The following is an 18,147-nucleotide window of genomic DNA, read 5'->3' as shown; positions in this document are numbered from 1 at the left end:
TTCTCCTGTTCACTTTTACATTTGTTGGACCAAAACTTTGAGGTCAGAGCTTTCAAACACCTGTTGTATGTTATTACATCAAAATCGACGAACACTTCCAAAAAGAGAAATCATACATTAAAGTGGTTCGCCACTGTGGATCCTCACATCCTTCATCTGTCCCTCCCTGTGAGAGAAGGCAATCTAATTGCTTCTCAGAGCTCATACATGAAAGAGCTCTTCTTTTTTCTGTTTTGTTTTGTTTTGTTCAAGAGTGGGGACTTGAACTCAGTGTCTGGCACTTTCACTCATTGGCTGGTGCTCTAGCCCCTGGGCCAGGCCTCCAGCCCCAAGCTCTTCTTGCTCTCACGCAGTGTGATAACTCATATCCAGGGCAGTGCCTGTCACTCTTAAAATAGAATTCTTCCCGTCAGCTTCATCTTGGTGCTCATGGTCCACATTTCTCCTCTCCAGCTTGTAATGTGGAAGTGATTCTAGGGTTCGATGGATCCAGAGGTCAGAATGTGTTTATGGCCCAGAGGGGCCTTGAGTCCAAGGTGGATGACATCTTGAATAGAATCAGTCAGATGCAAAGAATCAGCTGCAGTGGCAGCCAGCTGCCCGTCGTGCGGGTATCAGTGGTGGCCAACACGCCAACGGGACCTGTGGAGGCCTTTGACTTTGCCGAGTACCAGCCAGAACTGTTTGAGAAGGTCCGTGGCATGCGCAACCAGCAGACATACGTCCTCACGGCCGACACGCTGAAGCTCTACCAGAACAAGTTCCGACAGTCCTCGCCCGACAGCGTGAAGGTAAGCAGCCCGGGGTCTGTCCAGGGAGCCCTGAGTCATTCCTATACACACTGTGTACGTGGGGTCTGTCCAGGGAGCCCCGAGTCATTCCTATACACACTGTGTACGTGGGGTCTGTCCAGGGAGCCCCGAGTCATTCACACTGTGCACGTGGTATCTGCCTAGGGAGCCCCAAGTCACTTCTATATACACTGTGTATGTGGTGTCTGTCCAGGGAGCCCCGAGTCATTCTTATACACACTGTGTATGTGGGGTCTGCCTAGGGAGCCGGAGTCATTCCTATACACACTGTGTATGTGGGGTCTGTCAGGGAGCCCTGAGTCATTCCTATATATACTGTGTACAAGGGGTCTGTCCAGGGAAGCCCTGAGTCATTCTTACACACACTATGTGCATGGTGTATACCAGGGAGCCCTGAGTCATAAACACACATAAGATTGGGCTGTTACTGTCCATGCTGAGCAGTTCCTCATTTATGAACCCATGGTAACTTCATGTTCTGTCTTCCTCATCTTGCCAGTCTTGTGTAAGAAACCTAGGGAGCCGGTAACTAAGCTTGAGCTGAGTTTATGATAATCTCTAGTTTAGTTTTGTTTCTACCCATTCAATATGGTCTGTTGTCTGCCTCTATTTCTATTTCCTCTTTGTTTCTCTGTTTATACAACACACACACACACACACACACACCCCACACACAAGGTTCCCATTCACACAGTGAACTAGGTTGCTAAGGCTGCTCTTATACCACAGCTATTGTGGCTTAAACCACAATAAACTTGGGTTGCAAGTTTGACACTAAGATGCTGTCAGAACTGGTTTCCTTGGAAGCCTGTGTCTTTCCTCCCGGTGGCCTAATGTGCTCTTGTCACAAGGACACCAGAAGCTCTGGGTTGAGGGCCACTCCATGCCCCATCTCTAACGTACTGGGGTCATGCCTTCACTGTTTAGATTTTGCAGGATCCAGTTCAGCTCAGGACAGACGCACATTTCATGCACACAACCTGCAAAAAGAATGCCTCTGTTTCTTATTCTCAGAGTTGTTTGCACTTTTTGAAAACAAATCCAATGGTCAAGCACACCCCTTTATTTTACACTTTGTTGCACAATATTCTTCATCTTGGCCTTTTATTTCTGCAGCAGCAACACGAAGGACTGGACCCAGCCATAGCCTCTCAGCTGCTCTTGATGCTCTGTGGCGTTTCTTTTCAGTCTAGCCTGGGCCTTGACTCATTTTTGGCTTGCAGGTGGTGATTCATTTTTCTGATGGAGTGGACGGAGACCTGGCTGACTTACACAGAGCTTCCGAGGAGCTCCGACAAGAAGGTAGATTCTGGGGCTTCCTAAATATGAAGAGCAAGGTCAGGCCACATGGGGCCTACCATTCTGCTGAGAAGAAGCTCTGTGGTAGCAGAGTCCTCGGAAGCCGGGGAGGGGGTCCTGCTGGAGGGTTCTTCCTTCATTGAGGACTGAAGGATGAGGCTAACGACACTTCCTCCTTCTGACCATGGGCAGCTTTAATTCCAAGTCCTCGCACAGGAGTGCAGGTGTGAACACCTATGCAGATGGCAGGCCATCTCACACGTATGGTTCTCTTTGCAAAAGAATGGATGTATCGGTTCATTTAAGTCCATCGCGCACACCAGGAATTAATATACAAACAAAAGAGATTGCTGCATGGTCAGTGGCCATTACACATATCAAACAATAATAATCTAAAACAATATAAATAATCTAAAATCTATACATAATCTAAAATAGATGCATAATGTGAGCACACTTGCCAAATGCCCCACAGTTGGGTAAGCGGCATGCAGCTATGCATCTGTGCTTTGGGAGTTTTTAATCCTTTTTGAAAACATGGCTGCCAAAGAGCAAACATTTAAGAGGGAATTATGGAAGCAAACTATGTTAAAAATGTTCTACCCATAGCTTATTTTTTTTCCAGCAATGGCAGGAAACTGCTGTTCTCTGGTTTGGGATGGGAGAGTGTTCTGGTTCTTCCATAGCACACTCTGTTGTGCGGGGCCAGGGTTTACACACGTATGTGACATGCTGTCTGACTGTTACTTCCCATGCTGGTAGTAAGGCCATTACACACCCTGAGGAAGCCTTTGGTCTCACCTGCTCAGAGCACCAGATGTGTTTGGCGTAAAGCTACATTTATACTGACGTGGTTCTTTAAAGTAAAAAAGAAATCCAGGGAGGGTCAGGGATATAGCACCATGGTGAGCACACAGAGTTCTGGGTTTGACCCCCAGCACCAACATGCAATGAAACCAAACCAAACCAAAGTCAGGAGAAAACTGGCGTCTGGCCCTGGGCAACGCTCTGGAATGGGTCTTTCCTTGTAGGTGTCCGGACCCTGATCCTGGTGGGTCTGGAACGGGTCTCCCACATGGACCAGCTGTCCCAGCTGGAGTTTGGACGGGGCTTCATGTACAACCGGCCCCTGAGCCTCAACTTGCTTGACTTGGACTACGAACTTGCGGAACAGCTGGTGAGCTTTTGTTTTTAATAAGGGTTTTTATACACTATCTAGTCTAGATACTATAATTTTTGGAATCAGGACTATGAAGCCAGTTATGGCCTGGTGAATGGGGGAGGGGCAGAGGGTGGTGATGGACTGGGGAGGGGCACAGTCAATGAAAGTGTGTTGTGTAATGGTGAACCGGGGAGGGGCTGGAAGTGAGTGGGGGAGGGTGGGTGGTGGATAATTCACTTCCTACTGCCCCGAGGGAATGGTGCTGTCATGCAGCTGCAATCGTGGTGGGCTGGCACATGGGTGTGCAGGTTTGCTGGCATGCTAGAACTTCCTCTGCTCCCACGAGGCACAGCTAAATTCCTTTGGCATCATTTAACTCCTGGGATTTCTGAGAGTACAGAACATCAAGACTGACCACCTGCTGGCAGGAAGGAGACAGGAGAGCGTGTCCACAGGAGGGTCCACAGATGAAGTGACACATGGGCCCAAGGCCGCTGCAGGCGCAGCTCTGCCTTTATGGCCTTTTCCTGTGGGCTCCTTCCTGGCGAGAGGAGTCCTGGGAGGAGGCGCTCTGTGCCTCACCCTGCTCAGCCCCTCTCAGCGGGAGGAGCTTACACAGAGCAGGGTGGTGGAGCGGGGCTGGGGGGACCGCCGCTGTTCTTGGGTAGCGGCATCCGTGGTGATAGCGAGGTGAATGGGATGGCCTTCCTCTGCCCTTCCCCCCCCCCCCCCGCCTTCTTCCATGGATGGCATTCGAAGGTGGGAGCAGTGGGGTCAGTTTCAGGGGGGCAGTTTCAGAGCACTAAGAAGCTCATCGCACAGACACTCCTGTGACCACCGTTACTGATCAGATGGAGACATGCTTGGGGTGTGCACTTTGCCTATGAGGTCAGGGGCTGGAGTAGGGAAGGAGTGTTGGGGGTGTCTGGTGGTGTTAGAGGTCAAGCCTGGAGTGACCTGTGTCACTTGTCTGGGGGCTGGAGGCCTCACTCTGCCTCTGGAAGCTCAGGACTCCCTCCAGGCTGGTGGCTGATGTCTTTTTCTGGACTCTGATCCAGCTCTGGGGACGGAGTGCCACAGAGCTCCTATCTGAATTCCTAACCCTGTATTTGTAGGCATTGTATTTATAGTTGAAACGACTAGAACAGCCTTAACATTTCCAACTTCAATGCCAGGGTTAGAAAGTTCTAGAAACAAAGCCGGGTCTAAGAGGACATTTACCATGCTTGGTTGCTCTTCTATCAGTGATGACTCCTGCCTGCCCAGTTCTGCAGAGCCAGCGATCTGCGTGGTTTCATCTTCCACTGTGAAATTTGCGCAATAAGCTGTGACCATTAGTAACACGTTGCTATGTTTTGGCCAAATCTTTCTTGAGATCTAAATTTGATTTTCCGTTTGGTAGGACAACATTGCTGAGAAAGCGTGCTGTGGGGTTCCCTGCAAATGCTCTGGAGAGAGAGGAGACCGTGGACCCATTGGCAGCATTGGGCCGAAGGTAGGGTGGCTTCAACCCGGCTTCTTAGCACCTGTGGCTGGACTTCAATGTTTCACTGGCTGATGACTTTTCAAATGGCCAGCATGGAGGAGAGGAAGGAGGCCTGTCCCCAGGCTGTGGACAACGGGTCCAAGGCGCAGTGACAGCCGGCTTCTCCTCTCCTGTGGGAGGAGGGAATTTGTTCTCTAACTCACAGGTTCTGCATGTCCAAAGGCCGTGTTAAAACCAGTGGGTGCACAGTAGCACCAGTGGGCTAGTCAGCCTTACCAAGTGACCTTCCGTCAGTGGGAAACCAACTGGCTTTCTTGGTAAAGTAAGAACCTCAAAGAACAAAAGTAATACCATTGAAATAGTAAGAGGAAGAAGCGATGTTCAGCTCCAAGCATGCTCAGAGCCACACTAACGCGTAGTGCTGCTCACCAAAGTCACGTGCAGGTATGGCCGAGACACTCTGCACGGAACCATGCTGGCCCGAGGTCTAACCAGAAACCCTTGTCCTTTGTTTCAGGGCATTGCGGGAGAAGATGGCTACCGAGGCTATCCTGGAGACGAGGGCGGCCCTGTGAGTGGACGTTGCTTTGTTCCTTTGTTCTCACCTCCTACTGTCCCCCACATTTGGGATTCTGTTATGGGGTTCATTCCCTAGGCAGTTGCTGGTGATGGCTTTCTCATTAGGAGAACGTTTATTTTCCAGCTTCCCTAACAACTACGCTTGGATTTCTCCACTAGAGAAAACAGCAGCGTGCTCTGCATATACACACGCACCTATGAGGTAGAGGGGTTGCGTGTGGTCCAGTTCAGAGGGAGGGACTAAGTCAGAGGACACGGAACATGGCATCTGCGGTGTCTACTAGAGAAAGATGTGCAAGCAGAGGTGGGCATCGGGAGGGTGGGGAGCAGGGACAGAGCAAGGCTGTGAGTCACCCTGCAGGGCTCTCCCAGCCACCCATGTCCAGGGCCCAGCGGGGGAGGGGAAGAGCAGGGCCTGGGGTGATAGGGCCGAGGTCTGAGAGCGAGAGAGAGAAAGATGCGGGTTTGAGAGGTTTTGAGAGCTTTGAACAAGTTCTAGGCCTGAACACGTGATACCAGGAGTCCTGGGGGCAGGTGGAGATGTCTTCAGGTCCCCAGGCTAGGTTCTGGGCATCAGGGCTGAGCCTTGGCCCTGCGGAACAGCTGGGAACCATGCACATGAGGAGGGGTCAGGCCGAGGGAGCCTTCTTGCAGTGGGGGCACCCAGTGCCCCCCGTGCTTGCCCTGCTGGGCAGCTTCAGCGCTCCTCAGGCCTGGCACGGGGCGTGGAGGCTCCTGTGTGCTCAGTACGGTCACATTGAAATCCAGTCCTCCTTCAACGTCATTCTCCAGCAGGCAGACCCCGCAGAGACACAGGATAAGGAGCTGGGTTTGTCAAACGCCTTTGTTTCCCCAACAGGGTGAGCGAGGTCCGCCTGGTGTGAACGGCACTCAAGGTTTCCAGGGCTGTCCGGGCCAGAGAGGAGTCAAGGTGCCGTGTGGGACTGGGAGGTCTGACTAGTGTGTGTGTGTGTGTGTGTGTGTGTGTGTGTGTGTCACACACACAGCTTCTCCAAGGGCCCAGGAGCAGGGCCACCAGCCCAGCTTCTCTGTCCAGCAGCCAGAGCCTCTTATCAGGTGGGGGCTCCACTCCAAGTCATATGACAGGGCCCAGCCACAGCTGGAAGGCAGCTTGGGAGTGGAGACATAGTTTCCTATGGAAAGGCAGAGCAGCCAGGAGGCAGTCAGGAGGGCGCTGCAGGGAGCCTGGGCCAAGTGGTCTGGGGCCTGTGCCCCGGGGATGGGGGTGGGGGGGCCAGAATGGGCAGCACAAGGCTTCCATGCTGCCAAACTGCCAAACTGCACTCTTCTCGCTGGTGTTTTGGAGCAGGTGCTGAGGGATGAAGCATCAAGACACAAAGCTGGGGCTGGGAAGGTGGCTCAGTGTCATAGAGCGCTTGCCTTGCATGCATGAGGCCCTGGGTTCGATTCCTCAGCACCACATAAGCAAAAAGAAAAAAGCCGGAAGTGGCACTGTGGCTCAAGTGGTAGAGCGCTAGCCTTGAGCTGAAGAGCTGAGGGACAGCACCCAGGCCCAGAGTTCAGGCCCCACGACGGCCCCCCCTCCAAAGAAAAGACACAAAGTTAACAAAACTGGCCTTTGCCTTCGGAGCTTCTTTCCTGGCTTTTGGAGTTACCCCTCCTGCCCAGGGAGCCAGGAATCGATTGATAGTTGAGATCCAGGCAGACTAACTTTGTAACACTCCGTGGATGGCAGCACCTGTGCAGAGGGGATCTCTAATAGTGAGCTTTCCGGGCTCTGGGGTGCATTAATAGTGAGCTTTCTGGGCTCTGGGGTGCATTAATAGTGAGCTTTCCAGGCTCTGGGGTGCATTAATAGTGAGGTTTCTGGGCTCTGGGGTGCATTAATAGTGAGGTTTCCAGGCTCTGGGGTGCATTAATAGTGAGGTTTCCAGGCTCTGGGGTGCATTAATAGTGAAGTTTCCAGGCTCTGGGGTGCATTAATAGTGAGCTTTCCAGGCTCTGGGGTGCATTAATAGTGAAGTTTCCAGGCTCTGGGGTGTATTAACTGTGAGGTTTCTGGGCTCTGCGGTGTATTAATAGTGAGCTTTCCAGGCTCTGGGGTGCATTAATAGTGAAGTTTCCAGGCTCTGGGGTGTATTAACTGTGAGGTTTCTGGGCTCTGCGGTGTATTAATAGTGAGGTTTCTGGGCTCTGGGTGCATTAATAGTGAAGTTTCCAGGCTCTGTGGTGTATTAATAGTGAAGTTTCCAGGCTCTGTGGTGCATTAATAGTGAAGTTTCCAGGCTCTGTGGTGTATTAATAGTGAAGTTTCCAGGCTCTGGGGTGTATTAACAGTGAGGTTCCCGGGCTCTGGGTGTATTAATAGTGAGGTTTCCGGTCTCTGGGTGTGTTCATATGTGGGTGGGGGGCATCCCTTGGGCTCTTCTTCCCCAAGGAACCAGCCATGTGGGAATAACTGGTGTCACCCTGTTCCTTTACCTTCCAGGGCTCTCGAGGATTCCCAGGAGAAAAGGTACCCATGTTTATTTGCTTTTGGCATTGAAAATGTTCCCAGTATTTCTTATGTCCCCCTTTGCCAGTGTAGTTTCTGGCACTCACATGTCTGCCTTGTTCTTCAGGGTGAATTAGGAGAGATCGGGCTGGATGGTCTCGACGGTGAGGAGGTGGGTGATATTACCTTCTAAGTCCAGAGATCCCCACAGCTGTGGCAGTGCACAAATGGTCTATGGGTGCAGCTGTGCCAGGCATGAGTGTTTCTTGCTGTTTTTGCAGGGAGACAAAGGCTTGCCGGGTTCTTCTGGAGAGAAAGGGAGCCTGGGAAGGCGGGTAAGTGCTTCCATGGTGCTGACCCTCCCTGGACAGGTATCGTCTGTCCTCTGTGTGGCGGCAGCCTTCTCTGACCCCTGCAGGTGTGCCGGGGGCCCCCCACATCTCCTATCTGCTCTGGCACACCCTGCGGTGTTTTCTGATTGGGCAGCCTGCTCCCGAGGGCAGGGACTAGGTTGGTTTTGTTATAAACACATCTCCATACAATGTGTCCCCAATTTATACTTGTAGATTAACTGAAGAAATACGATCTATTTGGAAGTGATTTTTACCTTTATGCAAAACAAATAAATGCCCCACACAAAGTGAAGAAGGTGATTTTTCAGGGCAAGATAACCAAGTTGATGACCAAGTCCAGAGTCCTTCTGTGTCACATAAGCAGGACTACGTAATAAAATGGTGTTGTGATCTGATTTCAGTAAGTGGGTGCATTTCAGGAGCTGCTCGGCCAAGGGAACCGAGCAACCATTTCATTAAATGTCTGTATTTCCTAGTGACAGGTTGTGAACCTGAACTAGCCACAATAACACTGGTCAACAAACCTGGAAACACCTAATTTTTCAATTTTCTGGTTGTGTATCTTGTGTAGGGTGATAAAGGACCAAAGGGAGACAAAGGAGAGAGAGGAGATGTTGGAATTCGGGGTGATCCGGTAAGGACAGTTTGCTTATGGTTTCTTCAACACGTGCCTGGGGAACAGAACTGTGGGAGAAGATGCAAAGAAGAATCTTTCTTTTGGCATAGCTTTGGGATGTATTGATAAGCTGTGTGCTTTCCCTTTTCCTACACTCTTGGGTTACAAAGCTAATTCTTGGCAAACTGTGCTTAGGAACCTCATTGGTTCCTCAAAGGCCCTCTTGGCACTCTGTAAATTTGCTGTTAGAGAAGAAAACCATTTGCAGCACTCTTCATTTTGTAGCTCTGTAAACCATTGAAAGAAAATGACCACGGCTGCTTTGGCCTCTCCCTCAGGCTTTCTCCCTCTAGGGCTGAGGATGGCACCAGGGAGCCTGGGTGTCCACCCCTGGCCACCTTGTTGGGGCCAGAGAGGTTTGCAGAGCCCATGTTCAGGCTCTGTCAACATCGGCTAGATGTTATCTGGAGGGGTGTGTGTGGGAGGCTGGCTTAAGGGAGCACCTGTCAGACCTTGCATTCATAATGTCACCGATACGTTTTGGAGAAGCCAACCCAGCAATGGTGACTATCCTTGCCTGGGCGGCTCAGTTCGCACCCCTTGTTCCTCTCAGGGTGATTCTGGACGCGACAGCCAGCAGAAAGGACCCAAAGGAGAGACGGGTGACATCGGCCCCATGGTACAGTGCACCCCATTCAGACATTCTCCTTGTGCTCAGGGACAAAGACGTAGCGGGCACATTGACTCCCCAGTCCAGGCTGTGGACACGGCCTTTGAGTACCACAGAGTCGCTGAGTGGAGCAGAGTCCCCATGAGGCTGTTACATGTGTGCTGGGAAAGGAGGCCTGGAGGGCTTCCCTAACCAAAGGAGGCTGTGTCTGGGCAGACGTGCCGCTCAGATACCCGGGCAAGTGCTGGCTAAGTCACCTGATGTGCAGGGAGCACTAAGTCTGCTCCGCTCACAGCGCGCCCTGTGACTCCCCGTCCTTTTCAGATGACCCCTCCCCTGGGAACGGACAGACCCCTTTACCTGCAGTGTTTTGGGCAACACTCCACAGACACACATTTTCTCTCTCATGCCGTTTTTTCCTCACACCAGGGTCTTCCAGGAAGAGACGGTGTAGCTGGAAGCCCAGGAGAACCTGGCAAGAATGTGAGTACCTGAGGGCTCCCGGAAGGCAGTGGGGCGCTTAACAAGAGCCAGCCTCCCTGCCAGGTCTCGCCAGCTCTAAAGGGGAATCTAAAGGGATTTATGAACCCAGGTCCTGCACTGTGCTAACAGAACATGAGAGGCTTGGTAATTAGAAAGGAGCAGAGGTCTTCGGCACCGCGGGTGGTGGGGGTCTGGACCAGTGGGCCTTGTGCACGCTGAGCCACACCCAGCCTGTCTACATTCCAGCCTATCTAGTTGGGCCACGGCCCTGGAGGCTGTGAGGTCTGAGACCCCGGTTCCAGTCTCCAGCAAGGGTCTTCGTGCTGCATTATCCCATGGTGGAAGGGCAAGCTTTGGATTGCTACCCCAATAGTGCTATTTACAGAATGCGTTAACTCTTAGGATTTATTCCTAGTTTTTCTTCTCTTCCCCCTCAAGCTCATGTCTTTTCCCTCCCTGCCACAAACCATACACCCAGACACAGGTCTTTGAGGCCTTTTAGTTATCTGGCCGGTTCTTATCTCATGAGGTAGTTTAAGAATCCAGGTGGAAAGCCTGGTGGTAGTGTTTTGTGGGCCACCGTCATTCACACGGAGGTGGCTGCGGCTGTTTGAGAGCATTGCTTTCTGCAGCTGTGTCTGGAAGGTTGGGAATGTCTTTGCAGGCTTATTTCATACCTTGTCTCACACTTGTGGTGAAGAAATGCAGAAGTCCAGGTGACATAAATCATCCCCATGAAAACGTTTGAAAGCTTCCAGGACTCAGATGTGCAGAGAGCCAGGTCCCTGTGGCTGGGGGGAGAGGGTCCCTGTACGGGGAGATCTAGGAAGGTTGTGACCCTCAGGGGAAGTTGAGCACGCTGATAGGGGCCTAGGACAGGTCTCTGTTCAGAAAGAAACAGCACAGAGCTGGGCAGCTGAGAAGATTCCCTCCATCTCTCTGATCCTCTGGGCCCCAGCAGCTGAGTGGCCAAGGTGAGGGGCTCCTGAGAGGGACTAGTACCTCCTCTGTAATCACTTACCACAGGGTTCATTATACTTCTAAACCCATTAGCCAGCAAAAGTCAGAAACCCTATCTTAAAAAGTTGAGGACTCTGGACGAATCCTGCTAAGATGTACAAAGGGAGAACATGAGGACACCCTCATCAATGGTTGCAGTGGGTGATTACAACTCACACGTTGGTTTCAAGGAATGATTGGAAGCATTGCAGTGTATAGAATTGGCTTTAAAACCGCAGGCCAGGTAGGGCCTTGAGTTGAGTTCTGTTGCAGACAAGGGCTCTGGGGGTCTGGCTAGGGGGCTCATTGAAGCAGTACATTTGTTATCAGGGTGAGGGCTGGCTGAGAGGCCTTTTGTCCCTTCCCTGGGATGGAGATGCACCCCCTTCCCCGCAACCAATGGGTTAGATCAGTCTTCAAGCCACCATGCTGGGGCCTCAACAAGTCCTTGGGTAGCAGTGGACTCTGATTGAATTAGAGACTGCCTCCTCTGGGAGGGACCAGATGGAACCAGTACTCTGTACAGGTGGAGAGTAACCAACCCCTAGGCTTACCCATGGAAGGAGTCTGAGTTCTTTCATTAGTGTGGCTGGCACTCCAGCGAATGATGGCAGAGGTCACTGCAGCAAATGCCGGGACTGGTCCACCGAGAGTGGAAAATGTGGTTCCTGGGTTGATCAGTGGAGGAACAAGCCTAAAACGGAGTTGGCACAGGTCAGGTTCTGGAGTGCCAGCCTCTGATGGTGTAAAAACCACCCAGGACATCCCAGGTTCTCACACCACCCTTCACCTCGGAGGAACGAAGGGGCTGCTTACAAAGCGAGCCCTCCTGTTTGCAGGAAGGGCCACCTGCAGAGCTCTGGGAAGACACAGCCCAGGTTTTAGGCTCATGTGTGTGCATTCGGGATGCTTTGCTTGACTGAGCTGGAGTTGTACTTGGACAGGGCCATCTGGCGAACTTGGGACTCAGCTCTACCATAATGAACGTGTTCCATGGTGGCTCAGTGCAGTTGGGAAGGTGGCCGCCAGGCTCATTTCACAGCCCTCGTTTGAAATTGGCTGGGCCCGTGTAGCCAGAAGGAGGCATTGTTTTGCTTGGCCTGTCTGAAGTAATTCTCACAACATTCACTGGAGACTTAGCAGGAGCTGCATGGGAGAGAAATGCCTCTGAGATGGGAGAAGAAGGAGGGAAGTTCTGATGGGAGTTTCCCTAGAGCTACCAGGGCCTGGGTTCTGGCCTTAGACACAAAGGTGGAGACCAGCAACGGATGGATGTTAAGGCGTAGAGACCCCATGCCAGCACCCCTGCCTGCTCCTGACAGCTTGTGTGACTTCTCCCACAGGGAGGCTTTGGCCGAAGGGGACCCGTGGGAGCTAAGGTGAGTCCCAGGATTGGTGTCCCTGTTCTTCAGCCCTACTGTCACTCACCCAGACTCTAAGGAGACTGAAGGAACACAGCTAGCCCGGGATTGAGACCTTCCACAGGCTGCCGTGGCCTCGGATGAAAGGGCCTGTGCCTTCTAGCTTACCATTGCCTCTACCTCAGCCCCTTCTATAAGGTCTTTGAAATGATCAGGCCTAAGGGTGGTGACCGGCAGGGAAGATGGCCGAGCAGGTGAATCCCAGGCTTTCTCATACGGTGTGCCCAGGCAGGCTTCGGTCTAAAGTATCTTCCCTCCACAAAGCCGTTGTGAGGATCATGGGAGGAGAGGGAAAGGAATAATTGCCAGCCCAGCGCTAGCTGCTCTACTCGGGGTCTCACTCTGGGGTTACAGTGTTTGTCACCTGAGACCCCAGGGGAGCTGTGTTTCCCCCGGATGTGTCCCCAGTCCAGGACTGACTCTAGATCCGAGGGCTGATGCTCCATTTTCTCTTGTCTCGTAGGGAAACCGAGGAGGTCCGGGCCAGCCAGGATTCGAAGGAGAGCAGGGGGCCAGAGGAGCCCAGGTCAGTCCGTAGTGACTGCGTGCCTTGTGATATTTCCCCACGTCCCACAGTATTGTCATTTAAATTGAGGTGCTGCTCACACAACGCAAAATTAGCTCTTTCAAAGCGAATGACCGGGAGTCCTGGGAATACATCATCATGTTGTGCAATATTGTGAGATATTTTTATTAACCTCCAAGGAGGCTGTGTCCAGAGCCTCTCCTCAACCCTCCACCCTGGACGCTGGGCACCGCTATTAGATCTTCCTTTGTTGCGCACACTTCATAGCCATGGAATCATTTCACAGGTGGCTTGTTTTGTGTTTGGCTTTTCTTGTTGAATTATCTTGTGCTTCAGCCACGCTGTGGTATTTATTAGAATTCCATTGCTTTCAATGGCTGGGCAAGATTCCATTGTGAGGATATAATGCAGATGATCGATTTGTCATTGCTGGGCCTTTGGGTTCCCCCTGCTTTGCCTACCAAGAATGGGTTTCATTTGTGGAATCCTCACGGAGAGCAAACTCAACAGCTCTTGCCTAATGATTGACCTTTTACCCTGCAGGGCCCGCCTGGTCCCATTGGTCCTCCAGGCCTGATGGGGGAGCAAGGCATACCTGGATCTCGGGTAAGTCTGTCTCTCTCTGACCCAGTGTGAGCTAAACATAGTGCAGCAGGGCCAAAGGGGCTGAGACTCCAGGGTTGGTGTGTTATAGACAGGCCTGCCCCTCAGACCCTGGCTGGAGTCAAACTGGGTCCTCACAGTGATTGGCTACAAAACCCCAAGGAAAGGAGAGACCCCATCTTCCAGATGGAGCCTTCCCAAACCCACCCAGGGTGCTAAAACAAGAGGACCATGTGAGGAGCCCTAGGATGGGACTGTATCAAACCCAGGCTGCCGAAATGTGTAGGCTGTGTGAAGTATTTTTGTGTTGGCCCCTAGAGATCGTCCCTTCTGCTAGAGATTGCCATTACTTTTCTTAAGAAGTCCCTCATCCTCAAATTCAACACAGAGGGTGGACCTTAAGAGTGCTAGGATCTACCTCAGACTCCAGCATGCTGATGTGTCAGCTATTGGCTGTGAGGGACAGAAATACCCTTCTACTGATGGCCTGGGATGGAGGGGGCCGGGCTCTGTCTATCTTGGGGTGTATAGGCTGTACCCCATCTTATGAGTTACTCTCATTTATTGATTATTCATCGACTCAGCAAGTTTTTTAGCTATCTGCCTACCTCAGTGGCTCTGTGTAGGGAGTAGAAGAGTAGAGGAAACCAAGTCATGAGGCCAGGGGCTGGAAGTCTGGCTGGGTCCTGACAGGCACACACAGACAATGGCAGCATGCATTCCTGTGTAAAACTTAGCCCTGAGACGTCACACCAGTATTGCAGATCTGCACAAGTCCCTTCCGGAGTTCTTTGTATTTGTGGTAGCACTGAGTGTGATCTCACATCTTGGGGCTGTGGGAAGGACAGGCTGCCAGCCCTGAGGGCCGAGGTGTCACCCAGGGTCCTTCAGCAGGGACAGCTGGGTACTTCACGCCACCCTCTCTTGTGCTGCAGGGAGGTGGAGGCACCGCTGGGGCTCCCGGAGAACGTGGCAGAACTGGTCCTCTGGGAAGAAAGGTTTGTCTGGAGGAAGAAAAAGCTTTGCTGAGCGCAGAGGCCTGTTCACGTGCATCCCTAATACCTCATCTTGTCAAATCGGCTTCCCCACCCCCTTGCTGGTCCCGCCCCATGGATCCATTCCACCAGCAGCGTCCCCGTCCCAGCTCCTGTCCCTGCTTGTGAGACTGGCTTCCTCCTGCCCAACCCCCTCCGCCCCACTGGGTAAATCTACCCAGTGGTAGATTCTGTGGCCTGGGAGTCACAGAAGAGATGAGTGTGAAGCGTCCTGGGTTCTTTCCAGGAGTCACCATGGGAATGTTACGACTAAACAAACACGTGCATGTGTTATTTTTAAATCAGCGCAGAATAACTGTATATATTTATGGAGTAGAGTGTGACAACGGGATGCATGTATATAATGTAACATGATGAAATCAGGCCAATCAGTGTCAACTGTGTTTGGGGAACGCTTCATCTAGTTATTTTTAGATATATGGTGGATCGCTGTAAACTACAACCCCTCCCTCCCGGCTCCCGGTGCTGTGGAACATGCACTTGTTTCTCTTCCTAACCACGTGCTGGCAGCCATTGCGTGGTTACCTCTATTGTTCAGAAATCTCTATTCCCCGCCTTCCCACTCTCTGCTTACCAACCTCCCTTCTGCTCTCTGTGAGATCCACATATGAGTGAGAACACAAGCTATTTGTCTCTCTGTACATGGTCTTTTGCGATTTACAAAACCCTATCATCCAGACCCTGAAGGTGAAGAGTGTGCTTTGCAGCCACCCCCTCCCCTGCCAGGGACTGTTACTGTGTAGATGAATCCACCCCAGAATGGCTCACTGTGTCCACCCTCTGCTCACAGTGCCTTCCCCTTGCTTCTTTCCTCTGTCCAGGGTGAGCCTGGAGAGCCAGGACCCAAGGGAGGCATCGGGAGCCGCGGCCCTCGGGGGGAGACGGTAAGGCCACGGTGGCCCTGCTGGCAGGTGAAGCCAGATGTGGTCCAAGAGGGAGATGTTTGGGTGTTGCTCCTTTCATTACTGGGTTTCCTCTGAAGACAGCAAGCGCTGCTGCTTATACATAGCCAGTTGTCTTCAAAGTGAGCTTTAGCTCACTGGTGGGAGAGTGGTAAGGACACGTTCTCTTGGCAAGTGAATGTGGTGATTTGCTGGGCCGCAAAGCACCTCCATTTTCAGCCCTGTGCATGTGACTCCAGGAGAAGCAAATGTCTCTGGGCTGCAGTGGAACTGGGTTTAATAAAGCCTCAATCAAAATGGAAATGAATTCTCTTGAATGAGACATCTAGGAGCAGAATCCATTACCTCAATAGTTTATTTTTGGAAATTGTTATTGAACATACCCCAACAACTCACTGATGATATGCTAGTCATCTGCATTTTCACATAGGAAAAGCAATCTATACTCCATATAGAAGTGTTCTAAAAGAAGTCACTTTATCTGAAATCTTCATCCGATTCTTTTGGGATATTCAGTGGTGATAGTAATATCCAATGGATAATTTCATTAGAGTGGGCCTGGGCATCTGAGCATGCAAAGCAGGACATCGAGAGGACCCCTGTCTGGACAGGATGTCCTATCGGAGATGTCAGGGGACTTGGGGGAGAAGGAGCCTTGGGTTCTCTTTTGAAACAGACATGCGGGCTGTGAGCACAGAGTTGAGGTAACCTCCAAGCTTCCTTTCAGCTCTGAGATCCCCGTCTTGATGAGCTTCTGATTCTCCACCCATCAGAACCTCTTCGTTTGCACCTTTCAGCTCTTTAGAATACTGTAGTTCATCCAGGGCAATTCACAGTTCTTTGTGGGCCTGCACCAGGGAGCTGCTAAGGTGCCCTTTGCACTGACCACTGGCAGACCTGGCCTTGCTTCGTCACCTGGAGGATGGACTACAGTGGGAAGATGCCTGCCCTTCTCCCTTGCACCTTCATCTGGAAACATTCCAGAGACTCAGCAGCCCTGTGCCAGGGCAAGGCGTGACCTGGCGGGTGTAGGGTCGCCTGGCAGCGACCTACAGCAATAGTTTCTTTCCTTCTCTTAGGGAGATGATGGGCGAGATGGAGTTGGTGGTGAAGGACGCAGAGGCAAAAAAGTATGTACCTGCTGGAGCTCCTGAAGAGCCTTTCTTGCTGGAAAGTGCCAAGAACAGATTCATATTCAGTCCAAGTTTTAGAGGAATAGCTTGTTACCCTTTGTTGTACTTCAGTGGTAGCTTATGCTTTAAGGAGTCTACAGACTTAGTTTTCCTTTTGAGATAAAGTTTATTTGAGATGATTTTAAGTGGGGACAAGATCTTGAGTCATTCGTTTGTCTTCTCAGGGAGAACGAGGTTTCCCCGGGTACCCAGGACCAAAGGTAAGTGTCTCCAAGGACTGGAGCTTCCCTGCTGTTTGTGGGGGGCGGGCGCATCTGCTGTGTCCAGGAGTTGAAATCTTGGCTTTAGTCTTGGGTCAGCCCTCACTGACCGGGCCATCCTGGACCAGGCTAGTCCCCTCCAAGATGCTTGCTCTTCTGGCAGATGGCGGTGACGATGTGTATGACAATGTGTGGGGCAGGTGTAAGCGGAGTTGGGCTATGATAAAAGAACCCTGGGATCTATGCGCTGCTTTAGCTTATGTGGCATGGCCATCAGTGTTGAAATAAACCGGGCTGTCTGCAAGGGCCAGGACCACATTAGAAACTTCTGGAGAAGCAACTCAGTGAGCCATTCAGCCGCCCTAGAAAATATGAGGCAGGTGCCCACTGGAGCCTGGACAGGGACCCCCAGCTGAAAGTTCTCTAGATCTTGAAGTGCTCCTTTGTGGCTCTCTTTCCAGGGTACCCCTGGGGAGCCCGGGACAGACGGAGCACCAGGACCCAAAGGTGTCAGAGGCCGGAGGGTAAGTTGGTTGAGAAGGCGAATGGTGGCAGGTGGACTGTGGAGGTCTTCAACCCCCCTTTTATGTTTGGCTGGCCAGGCATAGCGTGGGATTGGAGAACCCCGGGTTGACATGCTCACAATTGATGTGGCTGTGGTCCCTGGGAGCCCCTTCCTCCACACGCTGCAAGCTTCCCTGGCCCTGAGTTCACCTCCAGCATGGTGTAAGAAAGCCTCAAATCTCAGGCTGGGGCACTGGCAGGCTGCACGGTCCCATTTGGCCACAGGGACCCACACTGCAAGGCAGCAGCATTTGGCGAGGTACATAGGCCGCTTCTGAGCGCACCGGGTTCACAGGTGGCCTGGTTGGCAACGTTGGCTCCCACACCGGGTTCACAGGAGAGCCAGGCTGGGAGGATGGACGGCATGGTCCTAGGCTCACACTGACCCGGCCAGGACCATGATCTCCACATGGTCTCCATGGTCTCGGGGAAATCACTTCTTTTTAGCTGTGTTGGTTCTGGATTTCTCTCTTCAATGGATGGCCCTCACTCTCCTGAGAATGTACTGAAACTTGAATGAATTGGGAAATGGTGGCTCAGGTATAGGTTGCTAATCATTGTGTTAGCCTGAAACACAGTTGATCATGGTAACTACTTGTGCTGTTGACTTGGTCAGTGAAGACGGTCCAATCGGGTCTTTTATTACTCAAGGGAGAGTTCTGAAACATTGGACTGACCTTTTACACAGACCCAAGATCTAACTCAGTGGTACTGATCAATTCTCTTCGGTGCTGGGAGATAATCTCAT

The 18,147-nt window shown here is 51.8% G+C and overlaps 1 protein-coding gene across 1 annotated transcript in view; it reads left to right on the top strand.

Annotated features, from left to right (window-relative positions):
* Col6a3 (collagen type VI alpha 3 chain) overlaps positions 1 to 18,147 on the top strand; it is an 80,760-nt gene that overhangs the window by 45,863 nt on the left and 16,750 nt on the right. Inside the window, exons 11-30 of the mRNA XM_042678813.1 lie at positions 454 to 791; positions 2,036 to 2,114; positions 3,143 to 3,288; positions 4,676 to 4,768; positions 5,277 to 5,330; positions 6,198 to 6,269; positions 7,809 to 7,835; positions 7,942 to 7,986; positions 8,096 to 8,149; positions 8,739 to 8,801; positions 9,397 to 9,462; positions 9,883 to 9,936; positions 12,279 to 12,314; positions 12,820 to 12,882; positions 13,426 to 13,488; positions 14,421 to 14,483; positions 15,362 to 15,424; positions 16,522 to 16,572; positions 16,800 to 16,835; positions 17,297 to 17,359. Coding sequence (XP_042534747.1) covers positions 454 to 791; positions 2,036 to 2,114; positions 3,143 to 3,288; positions 4,676 to 4,768; positions 5,277 to 5,330; positions 6,198 to 6,269; positions 7,809 to 7,835; positions 7,942 to 7,986; positions 8,096 to 8,149; positions 8,739 to 8,801; positions 9,397 to 9,462; positions 9,883 to 9,936; positions 12,279 to 12,314; positions 12,820 to 12,882; positions 13,426 to 13,488; positions 14,421 to 14,483; positions 15,362 to 15,424; positions 16,522 to 16,572; positions 16,800 to 16,835; positions 17,297 to 17,359 — 1,529 coding nt within the window. The remainder of the gene's footprint in view (positions 1 to 453; positions 792 to 2,035; positions 2,115 to 3,142; positions 3,289 to 4,675; positions 4,769 to 5,276; positions 5,331 to 6,197; positions 6,270 to 7,808; positions 7,836 to 7,941; positions 7,987 to 8,095; positions 8,150 to 8,738; positions 8,802 to 9,396; positions 9,463 to 9,882; positions 9,937 to 12,278; positions 12,315 to 12,819; positions 12,883 to 13,425; positions 13,489 to 14,420; positions 14,484 to 15,361; positions 15,425 to 16,521; positions 16,573 to 16,799; positions 16,836 to 17,296; positions 17,360 to 18,147) is intronic.

Source organism: Dipodomys spectabilis, unplaced genomic scaffold (assembly GCF_019054845.1).
Source record: "Dipodomys spectabilis isolate Male_0828 unplaced genomic scaffold, ASM1905484v1 ptg000049l, whole genome shotgun sequence".
Taxonomy (NCBI): Eukaryota; Metazoa; Chordata; class Mammalia; order Rodentia; family Heteromyidae; genus Dipodomys; species Dipodomys spectabilis.
Note: the sequence above shows the minus strand (reverse complement) of the source record. Positions and strands in the feature narration are given on the sequence as shown.